This window comes from Sarcophilus harrisii, chromosome 2, assembly GCF_902635505.1.
Source record: "Sarcophilus harrisii chromosome 2, mSarHar1.11, whole genome shotgun sequence".
Classification (NCBI taxonomy): domain Eukaryota; kingdom Metazoa; phylum Chordata; class Mammalia; order Dasyuromorphia; family Dasyuridae; genus Sarcophilus; species Sarcophilus harrisii.
This window is the reverse complement of record NC_045427.1, coordinates 542,639,923-542,665,527: the sequence shown is the minus strand read 5'-3', so window position 1 is coordinate 542,665,527 and position 25,605 is coordinate 542,639,923. Positions and strand designations below refer to the sequence as shown.

At 38.2% G+C, this 25,605-nt stretch overlaps 1 protein-coding gene across 4 annotated transcripts in view; it reads left to right on the top strand.

The window, feature by feature from the left end:
- The first annotated feature begins 365 nt into the window (after positions 1–365).
- The window catches only part of KLHL25 (kelch like family member 25), a 47,244-nt gene continuing 22,004 nt past the window's right edge, over positions 366–25,605 (top strand). The window contains exons 1-2 of one of the 4 annotated variants that reach the window (XR_004232437.1): positions 376–544; positions 748–858. Coding sequence is in view for 1 of the 4 variants with exons in the window: in XM_023497136.2 (XP_023352904.1) it covers positions 801–858 (58 nt within the window). In the remaining 3 variants the exon portion in view is untranslated. Of the gene's footprint in view, positions 545–747; positions 859–20,817; positions 20,936–25,605 lie in introns of those variants that run through there. The other 3 variants (XM_023497136.2, XM_023497152.2, XM_003755557.3) reach the window with 3 other exon arrangements.

The window sequence follows — 25,605 nt, the reverse complement described above, 5'->3', positions numbered from 1 at the left end:
CCTGAGACACACCGGAGACCACAGAGAAGTGAGCGGCTGCTTCGAAACCTCGCAACTCCCTCACCCAGGTTGTGTAGCGTTTTGTTTCCCAACTTGAGTCCGTAGCGAACAAAAGCGCCTGTCCCTTTAAGAATCCGGGTCGAAGCTCTTCCCTGCCCTCCCGCCCCCATTTTCCTTCTCCCCTTCGCCCCCCTCCAATTAGGCAATTTAGCCTAGGCTCCCACCCCTTTTTCTTCCGGGACAGCGAACTATGGGTTCAGCTTCCCGTCCGTCACAGTGGAGACTCTTCTGATTGGTTCGTTGCCCTCAAAGGGGGAGGGGGGAGAGAGGGCCGGGGAAACTAGTTTGTTTGCAGCGCCCTCGCTACATTGTATCCAGAGAGCGCGTTCTAGGGGTGGGCGAGGGGGAGGGGCAGGAGAGGCCGGGGAGAAACTGAAGGAGGAGGCAACATGAGCATCGTTCGGGCGATGGGAGGTCACTGACTGGAAAGAGCCGCCGCGGGGACCTGGAAGTGGGATCAGCGGACCAAGAAGTGCCCCCCGGAGTAAGTGCCCGCGTCCGCGCTCGGGGAGCGCAGAGGGAGGGCGCGCTGCCCTGGGCGCGGGGCGCGTCGCTGAAGCCGCTGTGCCCACGCTCAGGCCCTTTGCAAGTGCCGGGCACCGGGCAGCGGCGGGGTGGGCGCCGGCGGCGGGCGGCCAGGCTCCGGCGGCGGGTCTGTGAGAGCTGTCAACCCTCCCTCCTTGACAGGCAGCCCTGCGGTCTGGACTTGACTGCGGGACGATCCGCTGGAAGTGAGTTCCATGTACGGGAGCCAGCGATTCCTGGGAAAGAGGAAACACCGAGACAGATTCACCTCAGGCAAGAGACCCCGGAGGGGCTTTCCTCGGCTTTGAGTCTAGGGTGGATTAGCTTCCGAAGCCTCCTTCCCCGCCTCCCCCTCCCGCCACCCCCCCCCCCCCCCCCCCCCCCCCCCCCCCCCCCCCCCCCCACCTTTAGCTTCTGGGAGAACATTTGCTGAGCCCCGGGTGAGGGAATGAATTGTTTTGCAAATGGGTGTTTGGCTCTGAGAGCCTGAACTCTTCCCCTGGGAGCTGTTTCTTCATTAAGTCTACAGTCTTTATTATTATTATTATTATTATTAATCCTGGGAAAAGGAAGATGTTTGCTTTTGATAATGCTGTATCCCAGCTTTTTACCCCAAGCTAAAATCCTGTGGTGCTTTGCTCTGAAGGCCAGATGGTCTTCTTTCCGTAGCCTCTGATCTTTCATTTAAAAAAAAAATGAAAATGTTGTATCCAACAGCTATATAGCATCAGTCCCTTCCAGGGACAGAGCATAGGAATTGCTCACTGTGGGAGTAAGGGGAAAGTCCAGCGCTCGGCTATGATCTGTTTCCCAGCTGTGAGCTGCAGTTGTGAGCAGTTTAAGCATCCACAATCCAAAGGAAGTGGGATGACTGGATGATTCTGGGTCCCATTCATTCTGCTTCAGAATCTTACTCTAGTGAAGTGCTTGTTGACTGGCTCTCAAGAAAAGTTTTTTTTTTTTTTTTTGGTTTTCTGTAAAAGGATAACCCACATGCATTCTTACATTCATTTAATCATTCACCTTTCATTTATTAAGCATCTGCTATGTGCTGGGGAAGATACAAAGATACGCACCCATGTAAAATACTATATAACTTGTGCAGAATATAGGATAATGACAAAGTTCCATGATCCTTGAAGGAAGAAATGGTAATTTCTGATAGCAGTGTCTACCCACATGGTCCCATGAATATAAATATGCAATTTAACGGAAATGAGGTCCTAAGGCAATGGTAGTTCCCTGAGACCAAGGCTTCTTAAGCATCCTGTTGGTAGACTGCAGCAAAAGAAAATGTCTTGCCTGGGTGACTTTAGAGAGCTACAATTGGGTAGTGGAAAGATCAGAGAATTTGAAATAAGTCAAAGAGGACTTAGATCCCAGCCCTACTTATTGAGTCTTTGAAGATGACTTACTCTCTCTCCCTCTCAGAGTGGTTTTAAGGCTCAAATGAAATAATGGGTGTGTATGAAAATGATCTTAATATGAACAATATAAGGTAGCATGGAAGCATAAATTGATGAAAAGTCTGTTGTGTCGAAGAAGTCTTCAAGGGAATATTCAGGATTATAGATATCTAGCTAGCATGGATTCTACAGATCATTTGAGACAAACCATCCTTTTACAGATGAGGAAACCAATCTCAGAGAGATTTAAAGGACTTGCCCTAGATCACACAGGTAGGAATTATCAGTGATAGCATTTGAACTCAGATCTTCTATGAAGCTGGCATTCTCTCTACTATGTATCACACAGCCTCCTTTGTAAGGAAAAAAGGCAGATCAAAACACTGTAAGCATTACTTAGAATGTTTCAAAACCTAAATGAGGTTTATGGGAATAATTGGCATAGGAAAAGATCTATTAACTGTTTATAGTTCCTTTGGTGAATAAAAAGAAATGTTCAGGTTTCTGGGGATGTTAGTCTTTACCCATATATTTGAGTGTGATCATCCCCTTTAGTGAATAAAGTTCATAGAATTGGAAGCTATCTAATCCTTAGCTTTTCATCTACTCTTTTCCTGGTATATATTCCTTTGCTTCTTTCAGCTTCAGTTTTCCAGTTTGTAAATTGAGAGTGATGTTTGCTAGCTAGAGTATACCACTACAGGAGTGGGATGTTAGAATTCATGGGAGGATATTGGAAAGGATTTCATCGAATTGCTGAGAAGAAGATGACTTCAGAAATACATATCTGCAATTTAAAGAGATTTCACTGACAGACTGAAAGCTACTTTGTATGTTTCTAAAAAGTCCAGTGCTGCCATGAGAGGTTTTGGACACCTTATGAAGATGATTGAATTTATCCAGTTATCATATTGAGTTCAAATGACTTTAAAGAGAATAGTGGAAAAGGAGATAGAAATGTAAGAAACCTTCAGTTCTTTTGTGATACAGAGAGAAGCAGGGGAGTTAGAGGTCACTCCAGCAAATCTGATGACAGAGGAATGGCATCTTCACAATCAAACCTACCTGTACATTTTGCATCCTTTCTTGTAGATCTTCTCATAGATGGAAGAGAATAAGAGAAAAGGGGCTAATTACCTATAGATTCTAGAACTCATTGAATATATACTTAAATTGTTTCAGATCTCTCAGCAAGTATCTGGGAAGAAAGAGAATGAGAGAGAGAAGTTCCACAGTAGTTCTTGTGAATACTTAGACCTCTAACTTCCATCCCTCCCTTCTACTCCTCACTTTTTCCAAAGTCACATTTGGGTCCAGGTTAGGAGTTGGAGGATAGATAGGTGAGAGAAAGAGGAGGGTCAAGAATTATAGCTTGTTCTTAATTGTCCCTGTTAAAGGTTTCCTCCCCTTTTCCTTCTGATTGAGCCTGGATTGCTTTTTGCTTTTGCCAATGTTGGTTTTAAAGGTCATAGACCAAACAGATAAATTGCATGATGGAATGAACTAGATCTGGAATTGAAGACCTAGATAGAAATTTTTCAGTGGATATTTAACACTCTTCACTAGGCCCATTACTTAACTAGACATTCAGTTTCTTTTTCTCTAAATTTAACACTACTGGCTGATCTTAAAATGGTATTTCAATTGCATTATATTATTATCACTGTCCATCTTTCCTGGGACCATATAGGAAACAAACTGCCCCCCCCGCCCCTCATTTTTGTTAGGAAGAGAAAGAGGCAAATGCTGTCTATCGATCTATTGCCCTTAGCTCTTTATCAGTCTGTGTATGTCAGTTCAAAAATCTTTGTTGGAAGACTTCCCTGGCTAATGTGAGAAGGCTTTAGTTGTCCTAAGAAAATGCAAGCTTAAATAAATTGGTTAATTGAGATTCTGAATTTCAAGTAGTTTGATAAATTCAATAATTGACTTATCTCAGTCACAGTCAGTGTTGCTTAAATCTCTTCCTCTTGGAATGAATGCCTGCTAGGAAGCATTGAGCAACTATAATCTACATCTACTACCTTTCCCCACTTAACCTTTAACCAGTATTACTTCAGTGGGTCTTTGCTTATGAACTTTACGTTCCCTCCCACCATGTTCTTCCCCCCCCTCTCCCCCACTGTGGCTGTTAGCCCTACTCAGTAATCAAACTGTCTTTCTTGATCCGAGTGCCATCAGTGCCATCCCAACATCAAGGGCAGAAGGCTGGCCATATAACAACTCAAGGGGCATTTAGTTTAGGGCCATACCATTTCCTGTTCACTCTTCATCTCAGGACTCAAGGAAAGTTCAGGCAACTTGGAAAGTGGAACTGCTATGTTATGGTACTAGTTTGCAGTAATAGGCAGTATATTTTGATCCTTATTCTTGTGATTTGGGGTACTTGAAGCAATTTCTGGTTCTTGAGTCTCTCGGAATTCCCCAACTGTTTCCTGACTCTATTTCCCTAGTTATACATATCACCTACTTCCTTCCCCCTTTACATTCATCTCCATTGTTTTCTGACCGAAAAAGCAAGCTGAATTTGGAGAAATGGGCCCAGTATTTAAATATGTCTTCTACCACTTAATAACTATAAACTTTGGACTACAAAATTCTTACCCTTTTCTGGTCCCCAGTCACTTTGATGAGGATAATTATATTCTTCTATTAGCCCCTGAATTATTTCATTCAGACCAAATAGGATAAGCCATTGGGAGAAGGACTGTGGGTTCCATTAAGACAGATGTAAGCTTTCTCAATAACTTTTCTGAAACAAACCTTTCTCAACTGTAGCTACTTGTTCCCTCACCTGACTCCACCTCCACCCCCTCACTTCCATTGATTTAAGAACGTTGAATCTTGTTTTGGTGAACTCCTTATTAGACTGACGTATAAGCTTGGTTCCCCGGCTCCCCAATTCTTTGGCATTGCTTGCCCAGGGTGTGACCAATGGGATGAGTGAGCAGATGAAGTATACACAAGCCATGAATGGGCCCTTTCACCTGTCCAGGCCTCTCTGAGCCAAAGGATAATGGCAAAATGGAGCCAGGTGGGACACAGAGAGAAACAGGTGTGGGCACAAAGAGGAGACAGCAGGTGAAGGATGAATTTCAGTACAGGTGGTGCTGATTTGCCAGGGGCAGAGAAACTTGGAAGCAGATGTTCAAAGCTGTCATATGTCACCCATCTTAAACTGACTAGAGAATACTGTCCCAAACTGGAACCACTGGCTTCTGTGATTGAATAACAGGGTAGGGTGTTGGCCCAGATTAGTTAGAAAAACATCTTGGAGGTGAATGGCTCAGCTAAAACCCAGGAAGACAAAGTAAGTGTAGTCTCGTCTTGATTCCTTTCTCTTCCTCAATTTCCCATAGGGATTCCTATGAGATTAACAAACCTAGATAGATTGATTTTTCTAGGAGGAAGAGAATAAACAGAGATAGACAGAAAGCTAACATTTACATAGTACATCAAACTTTTCAAAGTATTCTATTATCTCACTTAAGTGATCCTCACAATATTGTGAGAAAGGCACTGTTATTCCCATTTTACAGATGAGAAAAGTTTTAAAGAGGAAATGATTAGAATCATTTCTCTTCTGTGTCCACGTTTATCTCTTTTGACTATAGCCTGCTTACTTTGTGTGGGATGAACTGTCTGTTGTTCAGGGGCCACATCTTCTGCAGAAATCTGTCTGAGGAACTAAAACTGTGCCTTCCCCCACCCACCAATTCCAAGAATAAGCATTAGATTGTGAGACATGTTGCCAATAAATCAGAAAATGTAGGGATGGAAAAAAAAAAAGATCTTTCTTCTGAGAGGAGAATGAGGTAGTTCTTGCTCTGCATGGCTCCTCTCTGCTCATCACCGAAAACTAATTGTGATAAATCGGGAAGTTAAACAATTACCTAATTAGGATAAGAGAAACCTTTCTTGTTAAAGGTCCACTACACTGCCTTACCCAAACTATTACTTATGTGTTGACTGCTGGCAAATTGTACCTTTTTGTAGTGGAGGTTGTGAGAAGAGAAAAAGGAGGTAAGAATACTCTGATCTCTAAAGTCAGGATAATTTCATAAGAGTCAATGGGGGGAACTGAGAGAACTGGCTTCTAGACACAGTTTTGTGCTATCTATCAATCAATATCAATTATTCAATAAACATTTATTAAGTGTATACTGTGTGCCAGGCACTGTGGTGTAAGTTTACCATTACCTCAGTTTCTTCATTTAGGAAATAACACTGTCCACTCAGGGTTAGGATTCTCTGAGAAACTCAAGCTGGCTTTAAAAAACTTTATGGTTTCATAGCTTTGTTGCTGTTGCAAAATCATTCTAATTTCTGGGGAAACAGAAGAGTTGAAGACCTATTTTCACCAGGAAAACCAATCTGAAGTCTGTGTCCCTGTGACAGCCAATGTGTTATTAAGCTCTTCATATCATGGCCTAACTAGGGTGGAGCTTTGCTCTCAAAGCAGGGATTATTGAGGAGGTTTGTTTTTGGTTTTGGTTTTTTTTTTGTGACACGGAAAGTCTGAAGCCAATGGACCCCTTTCCCATAATAATATTTTTAGGTGCTTAAAATAAAATATATGTATAACTATATTAAACAAATATTATAATATTCTATATTGAAATATAGAATAAAAGAAACATTTCTGTAACATAGTACAATAAAAAACATGATTGCACATGAAACTGCCGATCTGCTATATACAATTTCCAAATCCTTTCAAACATACAACAACAAATTACCATGTAAATTTCTTTTTTTTCTCCTCCCTCTGCCCTACTAATGGGTACCATTAGATAGATAGTTAGATAGATAGATTTGTGTGTGTGTATTTGTAAAATTATCTTACACATGCTTTTATTTATCAGTTCTTTGGATGTAGGTAGCACCTTTTTTCATGTGTCCTTTATAGTTACTTGGAATATTTATAACAGCCAAAATAATCTATTTGCTCAAAGTCATTCTTAAAATAATATTGTTATTGTATATAATGTTTTCTTGGTCCTTCTTATTTCATTCTTCATTATTTTCTGCAAGTCTTTCCATATTTTTCTAAGGTCTTTGAGGTCATCACTTATTTCAGCACAGCAGTATCCACTACAATCATATACCACAACTTGCTCAACTATTCCCCAACTGGTGGAAATTCTTGCAATTCGAGTTCTTTGCCACTACAAAGAGAGTTGCTATAAATATTTTGTAACATATAGGTTCTTTCCCTAATTATCTTCAGACGTAGAGCAAGTAGTGGCATTGCTAGGATAGGCAGCTTAATAATTCTGGGCATATTTCCAGATTGCTTTCTAAAATGGTTGGATCAGTTCACAATTCCACTAACAATACATTAGTGTCCCAATTTTTCTACATCACCTCCAACATTTGTCACTCTCTCCTGTCATTTTAGCCAATCTGGTAGGTGTTTTAATTTTCATTTTTCTAATCAATAGTGATTTAGAAAATTATTTCAAATAACTATACATTGTTTCTATTTCTTCATGGAAAACCATCTGTTTATATTCTTTATAACTATTTATTTGGGAATGATTACAATTTTTATAGATTTCACAAATTGTCAAAATATTTTCAAAGACAAGTTCATGAATCTTGGGTCAAGAATACCTAAATTAATGGGTCCTGGCAGCTCTTGTCCTTCAGAAGGATATGATATTGAACCTCTCACTTAGTTCCCTATTTTAACCAACTATTCTTGACAACTAAAGTTGATGGTTGCATCTCAATTCCCTGTTATCTGCCTCTCCAGGTCTTAGTTGCCCCATGTGGGAGAAGATGTTGGAGTCTGTCTTTGTGAAACCATGTATTCTAAGGTCTGAATTCTCTGCTCGGGGTCTCCTGAGTCTCAACTGAATTTGTCCTTAAAACTTAGTGCATTCCTTTAACAGCTTTTTTTTTTTTTTTTTTTTTTTTTGCTGAGGCAATTAGGGGTAAGTGACTTGCCCAGAGTCACACAAATAGGAAGTATTAAGTGTCTGAGACCAGATTTGAAGTCAGGTCCTCCTGATTTCAGGGCTGGTGCTCTATCCACTGCGCCACTTAGCTGCCCTCTTTTAACAGCATTTTTTAAACACTTTTGACATGCTAGACACTTGAGATACAAAGAAACTGTTCTTACCTTCAAGAAGTTTACACTTTAATGGGAGATTAGGAAGGCAGTGGGATTGGAAAATCAGTACACAGAAAAGTAAATACAAAATATATGCAAAGTAGACACAAAAAATTTCCAGGGATTGGAGATGATTCTAGTAACCAGAAGGATCAAAATGGCTTTCCTATAGGAGGGAGGAGCCCTTTGAGGGAAAACAGGGATTCTTGCAGTGGTATGAAGAAATACATATGTCTCAGGAATGGGGTGAGAGAAAAATCACCCTGAGCAAAGTCACAAAGGTGGGAGATGGAAAACTTTGAGCAATTAATAGCAAATATGCCAAGTTTGGCTGGACTGAAGTGTTCAGTATGCCTGGAAAGCTAAAGTCAGACTGTGAGAAACTTCGAAAGCCAATCAGCAGGCTTTGTATTTTATCCAAGGGCAAGAAGCCACTTGATCTCCTTGAGCAAGGGGGGTAATGAGATGAAACCTATGCTTTACTATCACTTTGGAGGCTGTGTGGCAGATGGACTGGAAAGGAAAGAGACCAGAAGAAAGAAAATCAAGCTAGAAGGCTCCTGTATAAAGTCCAAGCAAGAGGTGACCAGAGTCTGAACTCCACTCCACTGATATAAATGTAGAGGAGAAAAAGGTAGGAAAAATTGTGGAGGTGCCTAAAGTGTGGTTTGTGCTGCTTGGCCCTAGTACCAGAATGGTTAGTGTGGAGTTGCTAGGTCAGAGTCTCTTTCTCAGCGATGGAAGATTGGCACTGAAAGGCCAACTTCTGGAGGGATAAACAAGAAATTTCGCATGACAATAAGTTCCCACTGGAGTAGCTCATTACAGGTGAGATTCAGGGTCTTTAGGGAACTACAGCTAGACATACTTTCCATGCCACAGGCATATTGTGTATTAGAAGAATAGCCTTTGGGAAATGACTTTAGAAAGGTTTGGTGGCCTGGCTGTCTTGGGATGCTGATTCCCCAGTTGGTCTTGATGTGACTCATGCTTCTGAAATATGAAAAGCTCTTAGCTATCCTTAGCAGCTTTACTGGGCAATACCCAGTTCAATAGCCCCTGGCAGGAAGCAGGAAGCCACAAAGATAGAGAAATAGAAGCTTTCAAAGGAATATAGGACTAGAGACATAAAGATGTGTCAAGTTTTGTTCACAATCCTTATCCGTTATACTTATTGTTTGTGTTACTGTAACAGACAGAACAAGTAGAAAGCAACACTGCTTAGGGAACGTAAACATTTGACATTTGAAAAAGTTTCCTATCCCAAAGGATTGTGTGGCTTTGAAATGCACTGAAAGTTTAGAGTTTAAAAATGAAGCTCTCCCTACTCTTATTCACCCCTCCTTGCTTCCTGGTTCCCACAGGCCTAGTTCTGACCCAGATTCTAGAGACCTTGTTACAAGTGTTAAATTGATCTTGCATCCCAACTCTGCTGACTGAGTATGCTTCATCCACTGTAATATTCTCTCCTCTTTCCCCACATTCTACCTTCTTCCTCCTACTTTGCCACCATCTAGTTACTGTTTTTCTGGGGACTAGAGTCTTGCTTCTGGACTATAATCTCTATGGCAACTGGATTCCCCTTTACATTCCTGTCTACTACCTAAATGAATCTCTTGCCTAGTGTGTTATCAGCCTACCATTTTTCCCATCTTCTAGGGCTCAGCTTCTTAAATTGTGTCTCATGATCACATAAGGATCTTATGACTGAATGTCATGGTCATGAAATTATGATTTTTTATTATTAGTAAATGTTTGATTTGTATACTTTTATTTATGTGGAGTAGCACAAAAATTTGGGCTGGGCAAAAAGGGATTTCAAGTGGAAAAAATTTTAAGAAGCACTGTTCTAGAATAGCTCCACCCTTCTACCCATTTACTTCTTGTTTTGATCCTTATTACATGCTTTTATAATCTCTTATACTTCATTCATCTATATTTCTTCCTATATTAGTTCTGTGGTCCTCCCTAATCATTTGCCCTTTCTCTGTGGGCCCTAGGTATCTTTGATCTCTCCCATCCCTCTGCATACTGAATTCTACTAACAGACTTCTGCTTCTGTGTCTTTAAGTCTTGCTTAAAACAGTTGATCCAAATTGATTTGGGAATTATTATGCCTTGTGGCAGAAAATATAAATTACTTGGCTTTCCCAGGTGTACTCCATTGATTATTCTATGACTATCTGAAGAATCATTTCCTTTAAAGAGTGAAAGGAAGTTGACTCTTTGAATGGCATCTCTTTCATCACTCAAAAGTGCCTTTCTGGATTCCCTGAATCTAGAGACTCCCTCTTACAGGATGTTACAGTTGCTATTTTTATCATTCCAACCAATACTGTTTACTGAAAAGGTATAATTAGTACAAAAAATGTCTAATGTTGGCTGGTCAACTAAGCCATGTATGTTGCTTCAGGCAGGGAGAAAACAAGGTATAAAGTAGTGGAGCATGGGCTATTTAAAAAATACTCTACCCAGGGAGTTAGACTATATTAGTGGTTCTCCAAGTATGGTCCAGAGAATCCTGGGGAATCTCTGAAACTTGGAGGGTCTACAAATTCAACATTAGTTTTTAATTTCTATTATGGTAAATATTTGTAAGCATAATCCACATAAACAAAAACTCTTTGGACAAATGCTCAATCATTTTTAACAGAATAAAGATACTGAGAACAAAAATTCGAGAAGCACTGGATTAGAAGACCTCTAAGATTCTTTCCGGCTCTAGATCTGTAATAAACATTATCTCTGCCTGTAAAAAAGCTTAAAATCGAGTTATAGATAAAATTTTTAAAAAATTAATCAATTAAAAATTATAGATTGTTGATGAAAACCTGCAATATTCTTATATTACAGGTACTTATAAAATACCAAACTTTAACACAGTATCAAATCAACAAATATTTATTAAAAATTTAGTATGTGATAAAATTGTGTCATATGACACAAAGATCTCTTGTTTTGGAGTGTTATATAGGATGTTCCAAAAGTCTTAGTGCTGCACTAAGGTTTTAGAACACTATATTTGTTATGTGTTTCCAACTGCCTCATGGATTGCTCTGTCCAGATGTCCTAGTAAAACTTTAAATCAGGTTCTAAGTCTTTTTTTTTCTATGGGATCTTTTGGAAGTCTGGAGTAGGTTATAGACCCCTTCTCAGAATAATGTTTTTAGATAAATTAAAGAAATGCTAAATTTCAGTTAGATGTTAGTGAAAATAAAAATATATATTTTCCCCATCCAAATTTGTAGATCCTCTAAAATCAAGATTCTGTAGAACTCAGATTAAGAATTTGTGCTTTAAATTCATGTTTCCAAAAACCAAGCTTAATATCTTTCCCTCAAAAAACTGACTCATCCTTCTATCTTTCCCATTGCTGTATGGTATCATCTTTCACCCAGTTACCTGTGTTCAAAATCTTCAAGTTGTTTTAGACATTTTCCTTCTCCTCTACCTTACCTTATCATCCAAGTACTTAACAAGTCCTTTCAACTCTACCTCTTAAGTAGAATTCAAATCTGTCCTTTCTTTTCTATTCCTAATACAGACCTTGATTATCACATACCTGGACAACTGTAAAATCTTCCCAATGTAGCTACCTACTCCATTTTTTCCTGTCTTTAATCTATCCTTCCTACCACTACGACATTAATTTTCCTAAAAGGCAAATGTGATCATGTCATTCTTCAACTAAAAATCATTTCAAGCTCTCTCTTTTGTATGCTGAGTAAAGTCCGACTGCCCAGCCAGATTTTAAAGGGCACCTAGCCTCTGAGATCTCTCTATCTTTCCACCTTATCTCCCATTCCACTCCTACACATGTTCTGTTGTTAAAGATAATCTGAACTATTTACTGTCTTTTGTACATATCTTTTTTTTGTTGTTGTTCTATTCCCTGTGTTTGGAGTGCATTCCACCCCCATCCCTGAACTTTGAAATCTTACTCATCTCACAAGGCCAATCTCAAATACTGTGACCTCTGTGAAGTACCAACACCATTTCCCCTGCCTCTCCTCTGGTGGATATTAGCTTTTCTATACTCTTAAGTCACATATAGCATTTTGTACCTTTCTTATGCTTTTAAGTTATCTTCTGTTTGGCACTAAACCAGTGTAGCATTATGCATTTACATGTGTGTAGTCCCTCTGAAAAATTTTATCTGTGAAGTCAAAAATCATGTGTGTCTATCTCCAGTAAGACTTAACATAGTGCTTTGCATGTAGTAAATATTTAATAAGTGATTATTGATTAAATAGGTGTGTGAATGTGATAATCAATACAATTAAGTAGCAAGATGATTTAGAAATTAATATCAGGGAAGAAAGAAAACTATGTGATTTAGCAAAATAGAGGCTTAATTTGTAATAAGAGAATGTGGGCTTGAATTCCAACTGCCTGGCCCCTAACTTTCTGACCTTGAATAAGTCACTTCATTCTGGCTTTTTGGCTCTCACTTTCTTCATCTGTGAAATGAAGAGATTGAACTACATAATAACTAATTCATTCTTATAACCCTGTCAGAAATGCATATCAATATTATTGTTTTACAGATGAGGAAACTGAAGCTTAGAAAAGTTAAGTGACTTGCCCATAGAGATGCAACTAATGGGCTTTGGAAATGGGATTTAAATTTAGGTCTTCTGACTCCAACTATAGCATTCTTTCTATTATACCACACTGCCCCTGAGATATTAACATCCCTTCCTGTTTTCATATGAATTTCATATTGCAATGGTCAGAGAAGGTCTCATGAAGATATAGACTGAGCTGGGAAGAATAAGTAAAATTTAGTTGAGCAGAAAGAGAAGTAGAAAGGATATTCCAAGAGGAAATAATGTGAATAGTACGTGATGGCAGGAAAACACATGATATGTCTGAGAGGATAAAAAGAAAGCCTTGTTAAGCTGAAAGGATACTGGTTGTAATAGGAGATACAGCTAGAGGGAGGTGGGTGAAATCAGATTGTATTAAGCCCCTGAATGTCAAGATAAGGCATTTATCTGTAGTCAATGGAGGGACATTAAAGGATTTTTCTTTTTTTGTAAGGTTGGGGGTTGAAGGGGAGGGGTGGAGGTTGTATGGAAGTACCATAAAGCACAGAAGTATTTGAGGAAAATTAATGTATGGTGGGGTGCAATATTAGCATCATGAGAACTTGAAAGCTTGAAGACCAATTAGGAAGTTATTTCAAGGATCTTTGCAGGCGTCTTTTGCTGAAGGCAAAAGAAAGATGAAGAAAGCAAAGCTATCTTTAGTCATTTGAAAAAAAATGCTCCAAATCACTATTGATTAGAGATATGCATTTAAAATAATTCTTAGATACCATCTCACACCAATAAGATTTGCTAAAATGACAGAAAAGGAAAATAAATATTGGTGGGGACATGGAAAATTAGGACACTAACACATTGTAAACTGATATAACCATTTTGTAGAGCATGTCCAAAAGGCTATAAAACTGTATTTTTTCAGCAATACCACTACTAAGTCTATATTCCAAAGAGTTTTTTTTTTTTAAAGAATCATTAGCAGCAGGATAAATATTGATATGAAGATAGCATTTTCTTAAGTTGAGCTTGAATAATAATGTTGATAATACCTTGCTTTCATATGGCACCTTAAATGCAAAGAACTCAGTCCTATGAGGTAAGTAGTGAAAATAGGGTAATAGGATTTAGACCCATAAACATGAGGAAACTGAAGCCCAGATAGTTTGTCATTTGCCCAGTGTCACACAGATAGTAAATAGAACTAGGTATAACTCCAAATATAGCATTCTTTTTACTGTACCTTACCATCTTTCTATCATCATTTCAATTTTGTTAATGAGGAAACTCAAGTTTCACAGAGAAGTGATTAGCCTAGATAATTGACATTTTATTTGGGATTTGAACCCAGATTTCCAAAATCTAAGTCCAAAATTCTTTATATCATAGGATTGCTTCTCAATTCTGAAGGCAGTAATTGTGTGTGTGTGTGTGTGTGTGTGTGTGTGTGTGTGTGTGTGTAAGTTAGTACATGTGGAGATTTTGCCTATTCAAGGAAACTATGATATATAAGTACATTCAAGTCCTACCCCTGACAATATAAATCAGGTCATGTGACATTGGGCAGGCCACTTCTCAGTATTGTAGACAATTCTCTAAAATTGCAGAGGAAATAATTATCTGCAAATATTAGACACATACTATGTGCCAAATATTATTCCCCATGCTGATGATACAAATATAATGAATAAAGCAATCCTTATTTCCAAAGAGCTTGCATTCTTTCAGAGAAGACAGCAAACATAGCTATAGGCATTATATATGTACATGGAATTAACATAAAGAAACTAAGTATGAATAAATAAGTTAAAATTTAAAGTAGTTTGAGAGGGAAAATTTTTGCAGTTTAGAGAATCAGTAATGGTTTCATGGTTGTACTTGAACTGAGTCTTGAAGGGAGAAGAGGATTCTGTGAGGCAAAGGTGAGAAGAATGTATATTCCAGGCCTGGAAGATAATGAAAATGTGCAGAGATGGGAAATGGAGTGTTGTGTGTGAGGAGCAGAGGATGACAGTGGGAATGGACTGCAGCCTATAAGATGGATAATAATATCTGCAACAAAGCTGGTAAGATGAGTTGGGCCAGAGTTGTGAAAGGGAGGAATTTATATTTGATGTTACAGTCAATAAGGAGCCAGTGAAGTTTATTGGGGAAAGGACTTATATAGTCAAGTGTACTCTTAATGAAGTGGAGAGAAACTTGAGGCAGAGAAACCAACTGGGTGCTATAATCCAAGTACTGAGCACCTGATTATGTCCATGTAAGGAAAGAGCAGTCAGATACAAGAGCTATTGGGGGTAGAGACAGCAAGATTTAGTGAGTGACTGCACATATGGGATGAGAAAGTGAGAAGTTAAGGGATAATACCAAGGTTACAAACCTGGGAGTCTAGAATAATAGTATTGTCTTTGACAGAAATAGGAACATTTGGAAGAGAAACATGTTGAGAGGAGAATGCAAATTCTATTTTAGACAAACTGAGTCCTGGACATCTAGTTTGAAATGTCCAATAGGGAATTGATGATGCAAAATTAAAACTTATGGGAGACACTGCAGCCGGCTATATAGATCTGAGTCACCAGTATAGAGATTATGATTAAACCCATGGGAGCTGATGAAGTTACTGAGTGGTCAGGTTCAAGAGGGACGTGCTAGGGACAGAACTTTGAGAAAATGCCTAGTTAGAAAACAAAATAAAAAAAACTGAGCAGCAAAGAAAACTGAGGAGTGGTCAGAGAGGTAAAAGGCAAATCAGTAAAGAGTAATGTCTTAAAAACCCAGAAAGGAGAAAAGACAAGATAATCAATAGTGTCAGATGCAGCACATAGTCTCAAAAGGATAGAGTTTGAAAAAGACCATCAGATTGAACAATTGAGAGTTCATTGATAACTTTCTAGAGAGCAGTTTCAGTTGAATAAGGTCAGATTGAAACCAGGTTGAAGAATGAATGAAGAAAGCATGGAGTTACAAGGGTAAATAACTTTTTGCTAGGAGTTTGACTCAGAAATTATGAGCATTAGAGAACTATATATCTGTATCTATCTATACATACATATAAATATAATGAACAAAGCAATCCACTCATACATATATATGTATGTATATATATATGCATATATATATATATATATATATACACACACACACACACATAGCTTGAGAAGATGGCAAAGCCTTATACAAGTTTTTTTTTCAAAGATAGGGGAAACAGTATGTTTGAAGAAAATAAGAGGAGGAAGGATGGGAAAGGTAGGAGAGAGATAGGGGGAGAGCAGGAGGGAGACAGAGATAGCAAGAGACCTTGTGTGTACCTAGGGAGATCTATCTATCTATCTTTCTATATCCATCTTCCCTCTTCTGGAATCATACACGGGATCTCTATATTATGGATACAGAATCTCGGGACTGAAAGGAATGTCAGTCAGCTCTCCCACTGCCTCATTCCTTCTGAACCTGCACTTCCCTTCTCAACATGATCTCTAGACTTTCAGCTCTGTCTGTTTTTCACTACTATCCATTATTCTGATCCTTCCTTTATATTCCTTGACTCTCTATCATAGGTTTATAACCTAGGTCTATGAGATTTTTAAAATTTCAGTAACTGTTTTAACATAATTATTTTCCTTTATAATCTGGTCTATCTTATTTTATGCATTTAAAACCAATATCCTGCAAATAGGACACAAAAAGTTAAATCTTTCTCTATATAATCAGTGCAATAAAGTACTTTTCTCAATCACTGAATTACCTGTTGATGTTGTCTTCTTGCTTTCCTCCCCCCACCTTAGCCTTGGGTCTTTTCTTTCATTCATCTTAATGGTATGAGGCTCTGTCCTAACACACTCCACAGCTTTCTGTCTCAGTGATCTCATCAGTTGGGTTTGTGTAATCCAAGCTCTGAACTGGTACTTAGATCCAAATATCCAGCCTCTGTGTCTACCCTAAGCTTTAATCCTGCATTATCAATTGCCTCTTGGACATTTCAAACTAGATGTCCAGAAACATCTCAAACTCAGCTTGTCTAAAATAGAACTCATATTCCCCATTAAACATGCTTCTCTTCCAAACTCCTCTCTTTCTGTCCAACCTTCCCTTTTTCTGTCAAAGACAGTTATTTTTCTAGACTCTAAGGTTTATAGCTTTGGTGTTATCCATGAATTATTCTTGGAGTTTATAAATTCCTGTTATCTAATCTCTGGCCAATCCTTTCATCCTGTCCCATGTATGTGATATACACAAGTGCTATAGGCTCTTTTACCATGACATAGAAGCCAAAGGACAGGCTGTTAGTCTTCATTATCACCATTTTTATGGTTCAGTCATTTTCAGTTGCATCCAGCTCTTTGTGATTCCATTTGTTGTTTTCTTGGCAAAGATACTGGAGTGGTTTGCCATTTCCTTCTCCAGCTTGTTTTACACATGAGGAACCAAGGCAGATAAGGTTAAGGGCCTTGCCTAGGGTCACAGTTGGTGTCTGAAGCCATATTTGAACTCAAAAAGATATGAAATCCTGACTGTAGGCCAGGCACTCTTATCTACTGCATCATCCAGCTGTAATCTCTATTATCTGGGTCATAATAAAATTCTGCTTTGTTTGAAAAAAAAAGACAAAAAGTTTATCATATTTGTGTGAGGTTTTTTCATTGTTACTGAGTTTGGAATAAAATAATACCTGGCATTTATATAGTGGCTCACAAATATCTCACCCATACAGCCATACAACAACTCTGGTGCTTTTATTAACACCCATTTTACAGATGAGGAAACTAGGGCAGACGGGTAAAATGACATAGCTAATAAATATATGAACCAAGATTTGAAGTCAGGTTTTCCTGATTCCAAGTTGAGCATGATGTCTACATTTTAATATATGTTTAGGAAAACATAAATTTGGGGGGAATGTCAAATTGCTTAGAAAATAAATCACATTTCTGATATCTGCTATTAGAGCAGGATTTTTTTTTATTAATTATAGCTTTGTATTTTCAAAATATATACATGGATAATTTTCGACATTCATCTCTACAAAACCTCTACAAAGTTTCCCTCCCTTTCTCCCAGCTCCTCCCCTGTTGGCAAGTGATTCAATATACATTAAAACATATACAATTCCTCTATACATATTTCTACAAATATCATGCTGCACAAGAAAAATCAGATCAAAAAGGAGAAAAAAAGAGAAAACAAAATGTCAGCAAGCAACAACAAAAAGAATGAAAATACTATGTTATGGTCTACACCCAATTCCCACAGTCCTTTTGCTGGGTATAGATGGCTCTCTTCATCACAAGACCAATGGAACTGGTCTCAGTCACCTCATGGTTGACGAGAGCCATGCCCATCAGAATTGATCTTGCTGTTGTGTATAGTGATCTCCTGGTTCTGCTCATTTTACTTAGCATCAGTTCATGTAAGTCTCTCCAGGCCTCTCTGAAATCATCCTGCTGATTGTTTCTTATAGAACAATAGTATTCCATAATATTCATATACCATAACTTATACAACCATTCTCCAATTGATGGGCATCCACTCAGTTTGCAGTTCCTTGCCACTACAAAAAAAAATGTCACAAACATTTTTGCACATGTCGGTCCCTTTCCTAGAATAGAATTCTAATCTCACATATAGATCCCTTTGGCAGTCTGGTGCCTTCATGAAACTTTTCTCAGAATAAAGTTTAAAATGCAAAGACAAAATACATGCTGTTAAAAAGGAAACCAATTATATTGAAACACATTTATTAAAATATTCTTTTAAAAATTTCACAGACTACAGATCACAGACCCTAACATTGAATCTTTGTGACAGTTTTAATAGAAAGGTAAATTTGTCTTATGCTCATTACTTTATCAGAAGTATTTAATATGAAATTCTGCTTGCTATAACAAATATGGTATATGGAATAGCCCAGATCTCCCTGAGGGTGGGTGGGCAAAGGAGAAATTAGGAGCAGAGCCAAGATAGGGACTTGGACTGGGTAAACAGTTTTCTGGGCACAACACTTAGGGTGGAGTGCCATGAAGAGTAGCTTCTATTCGTTTTTATAATTGCACATTTTTAACACCAGAAAACTCTACCATACTGCATAAAGGTATTATAAGTCAAGTTACACGTGCCACGGTGGCAGTCAGAAAATGTGGTGGATATTAAATACATGTAAGCAAACCTTGTCTAGAGTATGCAGACATGTAGTTTCGATTCCCAGCAGGAATAGAAGAAAAAAAAAAAAAAAGACTCTCCTTATCTGTAAGATGCTTCTGGGTTCAATGTCAAAGTCCCAAGACTTTAGAAAATAACCACTTTGGGATTCATTCCACCCTGTTCATACCATTGGTCATTGTTATCATAACCTAAAAGGAGCATTTTGCAAACCTTTGCAAACATAGTAAAAGTGCTATGTAAATGCTAGCTATTTTTATCATCCCTGATGTTCGGATGGCACTGGGTAGTTTACAAAGAATTTTTCATATATTATCTTACTTGATCCCACCTCCATCACTTAGTTTGTCAATAAGCTTTAATTACTAGGTACTGAGTTAAGCTCTGGAGATTTAAAAAAAAAAAGAAAGCAAAAGAGCAAAACCAGGATTTCTGTCCTCAAGGATGTTGTATTCTAGACCTCAGTATCCTCATTTGTAAAATGAAGGGATTAGATTTGATGGCCTAGAAGGTTCTTTCCTACTTCAAATCTATAATCCTCATAGCCCCTTGTAAAATAGAGATTAGGGGTATTATTCTCATTAGTTTCTCAGTGAGGAAACTGAAATTCAGAAAGATTAGCTGACTTGTCAATGCTTATATGTTGTGCTAGAGGAAGGGGAGCTGAATTTAGGCCTTTTCTGACTCTAAAATGAAAACCTGTTCTACTCTGTCTTCAGCCCAAGAAAGCCTCAGTTAGTTACCATCTCAGTAGTCATATTTTCATGTTTAATTTGTCAGCTGCAATGTCTCTGTCATTCTCTTGTTTGGAGGACAGTGATTGGTCACATTATAATGTTAAAAGGCAAGTAGGAGCTCAGTGGATAGAGTTCTAGTCCTAGAGTCAAGAGGACCTGAGTTCAAATCCAGCTTTAGACTTTTCCTGTGTGAAAAGTGCTATACTTCCTCATCTGTAAAATGAGCTGGAGAGAGAAACGGCAAACCACTCCAATAAGTGTGCCAAAAAACAAACAAACAAACAAACAAACAAACAAAAAAACCCTCCCCAAAATGGGGTTGTGGAGATTGAAATGACTAAACAGTGTTAAAGTTGTCATAGCCTCCTAGTAGTCTTTTGGTAAATGACTAAATGGTCCTGGGTAACATGTGTCCTTGCTACTAATTTAAACATTGGTGGAAGTATCACAACAAAAATTTCCTCCTTGTGATGGAGAGGTGATTCTGGCATCTTGAAGACCACAAGAGCAGAAGATTAGCTTTAGTGAATTTTATCAAACTTGACCACTAGTCTGTAGCCTTAAAGAACAACCGGGTTCTGAAAATAATTTTGTTTGGAAAGATTCAATGCATTTTACTTTTTTTTTTTCTTTCTTCTTTTTCTTAGCTTTTTTTTTTTCTTCTGAGGCAATTGGGGTTAAATGACTTGCCCAGGGTCACAAGTGTTAAGTGTCTGAGACCAGATAGGAACTCAGATCCTCCTGACTTCAGAGCTGGTGCTCTATCCACTGTGCCATCTAGCTATCCCTACATTTCACTTTTAAAAGAAGGTTAGCTACTGGATCATAAATATTTTTGGCCATTGTCACCTATAAAAGAGTTTATTAAGCTGTGGAAGAAATCATCCTTTTTTAATTTAATTATATATATATATTTTTTTTGCTGAGGCAATTGGAATTAAGTGACTTGGCCAGGGTCACACAGCTAGGAAGTGTTACATGTCTGAGGTCAGATTTGAACTCTGGTCCTCCTGACTTCAGGGCTGGGCTGGTGCTCTATCCACTGTGTCACCTAGCTGCCCCAAATCATCCACCTTTTGAAGTATTCTGAGAGGGGAAAATTATTTTCCACATATCTCTTCATACATGGTAGTTTCCTTTTCCTTTAGCTCTTACCTATTTTTATATGACTTACATAATCTTATTCCTTTGTCAAGAGTTTATCCCATGGGAGAGGTTAAGAATCTTTGCTGACTTCTACTTCTTTTCATACTAAAACTTGTAACAGGTATGAAGAGGCAGATCAGGATTCTCTGGGATGAAAGATTGAGGGAAAAACTAGGAAGAGAAGAACTGTCCCAAATTCCAGGCACTAATTCACAAATTGTCCAGCCTGTGTGACCCTGGGTAAGTCAGTTAATCTCAATTGCCTCATCCAAAAAATTGTCTAGTCTTTGGGAGAAGAAGCAGCAGCAACAGCTAGGAGAAGAACTCTGAACAGCTAAAAGCTAACTTGTATCAACAAGTTTTTATTAAATACTTACTGTGTTCCAGACACTGTGCTTAGTGCTGGGGACATCACAAAAAGATCTGAATCACAACCCTTGTGGAATGAAGCAGAGACACAGACAACAACAAATATCCTAAAATTTCTTTTTATATTACTTTGCTCTTTATCTTATAAGAAATCTACATGTTTTACTTCCTCCTCTGTCCCTCTAGATGACTCAATAAAAGCAACTTTAAGTTTACAGTTTCTTTTAGCAAGACTAATATTTGTGTCCTAGAGGATCTGATGGGGGAATTCAGCCTCCCTATGTAATCCTGCTTCTCTTCCACCACTGTTCTGAAATTCACCTGTTTTTAAAAGAGCACTATTAGTCTACAAAGAGAATGCAATAAGAAATGGGAGTTACTTTATTTGCATATGTTGCATTTTTCATCCTTTTCCCAGTAAGAGGGAACCAAGTAATTTTAACAGATGGATGAATCTGAGCCTTGAGTTACCCAACCCCTCTGCTGTTAGAGTAATGGTATCCATTTCACTAACTGTCCCCGTCTTCAAAAACATCTGTGCTTATGAAAAATATGCTTGATTAGTTGGAAGATAGAAAGGGCTAAAGGGCTGAATTTAGGAGAAATAGATATGAGTTCTCTGGAAGAAATATTCCAGCTGCCAAGGTTGTTTTGGTCTCTGCTAGAGAAGATGCAACCTGAGAAAAGGTATCCCCTTCTTTTTTAAAATAACACTTTCTTTTTACCCAAATATATGTAAAAAAAAAAATTTTTTAAACATTTATTGGTTTGGTTTTGGTTTTTAAGTTTTGAGTCCCAAATTCTATCCCTCCTTCTCCTCTTCCCTCCCCTCTCTGAAACATAAGCAATCTGATATGAATTCAACATGTCACGAAAATATTTCTGTATTAGATATTTTATACACGAAGACTTGGAAGAAAGGGAGGAAAGAGGGAGAGAAGGAAGGAAAGAAGAGAGGGAGGAAAGAAATATGTTTCAGTCTATATTCAGAAAATGTCAGCTTTTTTCTGAAGATGGATAAGGTTTTTCATCCTAGGTCCTTCAGAATTGTCTTAGATCTTGGAATTGTTGAGAATAGCTAAATCACTCACAATTCTTAGTCATGCAATATTGCTATTACTGTGTACAATGGAAGGAAGGAAGGAAATAAATATGCTTCAGTTTATATTCAAAAAATGCCAATTTTTTCTTTGAAGGTAGATAAGGTTTTTCATCCTAGGCTCTTCAGAATTGTCTTAGATCTTGGTATTGCTGAGAATAACTAAGTCACTCACAGTTCTTCATCATATAATATTGCTATTACTGTGTACAATATTCTGGTTCTGTTCCCTTTGTATTAGTTCATGTAAATCTTTCCAGGTTTTTCTACTTTGGGGATACTCTTATTGCTAGAAAGTTTTTTCTTATGTCAAATCTAAACTTGACAACTTAAACCCATTGTGCTTAATTTTGTATCACCTCTACCACCTTCCATCTCCCAGTCTAAGTCTTTGTCCACAGGACAATCCATTAAATGTTTGAACTCTACCATCTCCTCAAAGTCTTCTCTTTAGGCCAGAAATCCCCAGGGATAAAGCTCTGACCCCCTAATATAGGGGGCTAAAGAAGTGTATAAATAGAATTCCTATCCGTCTGTCTGCAGAGTATTGTTTCATAACCTAACAAGGATTTCATGTATCACTGTATATCTCTGCCTTTGTTTTCTTGCTTTGTTGGTGATGCAGAGCAGATTTCTCCACAGGGAGTCAGCTGTCAGCCTCCTGTGTTGGCCACATCCTTAAGTTCTGGCCCGTTGCTCTAAACAGTAAGGTTGTTTCCATTTCATTGAAGGTGGGCATCAATCTCAATAGCTTCTTTCAACTGTAATAATAGCTCTTGTACCTTGGGTAAGAGAGAGATGTTAACCATCCTGGATCTTATCGATCACACCGGGCTTAAAGAGGATACTGTTGATTCAAATGTATTTAATGTTTCAGTGCATTAAGTAAAAAGGTGGGGAAGGAGAGTCAGAGGGTAGAGAGAGAAGGCAGATTACAGATGATAGACAAGCTTACCTGTTATATTTGGGTGTTTTGACTTTTCTCCCCCTTCCAGTCTCTGGAATCAGAAAGCAGAGCCCCAGCAGAGGATCAGGTGAGGAAAGATGAATAATGCCATGTTATGGAAAGTCAATACAATCAAGGGTTCTTTTAAACATGCTTTTTCATTTGCTAACTGTACTCCAGCTCTAACATCTTTATGGAGAAGCTCTGATGGGCCCCAGGAGGGCTGTTAGGTTACACATGACTGAAGGAAAAAAGGCACCATCCAGTCAGGCAAGGGTTATAAAGAAGGCTGTTCTGTGCTGCCTTGCTGTGAACAGCTTCCTGGCTTAAAGGAAAAGAGAATTGTAGAGAAATGAAAAGATTATTTTAAATGGTAATTTAAAAATCAGAAGCAGCAGGAGGTACTGACCAGGTTGTAAATTTTAACATGTCTCTGTACCAGTGACTTTGTAGTTTTATTGATTAAATCTTGGAATAAGAATGGAATAGTGATAGATTAAAGCCTTATGGTACAGTGAGACATAATCTAGATTAAGCTTCAGAAGATCTGGGTTCAAATTCTAGATGTGCTTCTTATTATTGGGCATGCCATTTTGAGTCTCGGCTTCCTCATCTGTAAAATGAAAGTGTTGGAATAGATGATTCCCTTCTAGGTCTGGAGATTTCACGATAGGTTAGATAGCCAGACTAAAGACACCGGTGTTTTTTTTTTTTTTTAATAACTTTTTTATTGACAGAACCCATGCCTGGGTAATTTTTTTACAACATTATCCCTTGCACTCACTTCTGTTCCAATTTTTCCCTCCCTCCCTCTCCCCTTCCCCCAGATGGCAAGCAGTCCTATACATGTTAAATATGTCGCAGTGTATCCTAGATCCAATATATGTGTGCAGAAGTGAACAGTTCTCTTATTGCTCAGGGAGAATTGGATTCAGAAGGTATAAATAACCCGGGAAGAAAAACAAAAATGCAAACAGTTTACATTCATTTCCCAGACACTGGTATTTAAGGTATATATTATATTCACCAGATCAAAGTTGTCTCTTTCTTCTCTGATCTCCTATAGCAGTCATTGGCCTATGTCACTGGCACATGTAAACTTTTTGTGGAAATATACTGTTTCTCCAAGTATAAAATGTAAGGTTCTTGGGGGCACAGGCCATGTCTTTGTCTTTGTCCATGTCTTCTTTGTATATCCTTCAGTGTCTACTATGTTACTTTGCACAAAGTAGATACTTAGAATTTGTTGACCAGTGACACTTAGTGTTACTGTTACTGTGCATGTTTACCATTACAAACTCATGAGACTATCTTCATATTCTTAGATATTTGACCTGAATTTGGTTAAATGCCACAAGGGTGTCATTGTCCAGTACCCATCTCAACCACTGAAGTTCAAATATAGATAGATAGATAGATAGATAGATAGATTCAACCTGTGATGACTTCTTGTTTACATCCTAAAAAATATACTTGAAAACAGCCTAGAATTCACACACAAACTCCACACCCAGATATCCTGGGGACACAGACATTCCTCATAGTAGTTGGTAGTTATATAATGTTGTACGGTTTGCAAAGCGCTTAAAATCTCATTTGAGTTTCCTCAGAACTCTTTAGGTGAGTGCCATTGTTATCCCAATTTTATAGATGAAGAAACCTAGATTGAGAGATATAAGTGATTTACTCAGACTTAACTCAACTAAGTGTCTGAGACAAAATTTAATTTCAGGGCTACTGGTTTTAAGTCCAATATTCTATCCATAATACAATCTATCCATATGGACTCTTAACCAGTTTTCCCAAGGAGCAGCAGGCAGACACCATTTCACATGACAAAGAAAACTAAGAAAGAATATTAGACCACTGTGGTTGAATTCCTGAACAACTCCTCTGATCCATAAAGCTTGGTCTTTTGTTCCCATCATTTCCCACCCACCATGTAATGCATATCACCAAAGGTCGACAGATTTGACATCTGGACACTGTTGTCATCCTCTAACACTGACTCCGACTAAGTCCTTTGTTTCTCTGACCCAGCTTTGATGAAACCCTTTGGTGTTCATCTCTGGGTTGCAGCTCTAACTTTACTCTCTGATTGTTTTCCAAGGATATGTTAAAAGAAAAGGCACACTGTCAAATGTTGATATCAAGTTTTATTTCTGTTTTTTTCTCAGCATAAAAGTCAGTTGCCATCAAGAACCACAAAAATAGAATAGCTCCCATTCATTTTGACATGCTTTGACATTAGAGCTTCCTTGGCTAGAACAATGGACCAGCTCAGCACAGGTTTGAATGTTCCTTACTCATAATCACAAGGAGAGCAATATTACAAAATTACTAAACTGAAACAAAATTGTAAAAGAAGAATATGTGAAAAATACTCTAGCTGACAATTCCCCTAAGATGGAACCTGGCCTAGGGAGGTAGAAGTGACTTCTGGCTCCATGAGATTATACAAAAGACCTCAAATAAGCCTCATCTGCTGTTTCCTGA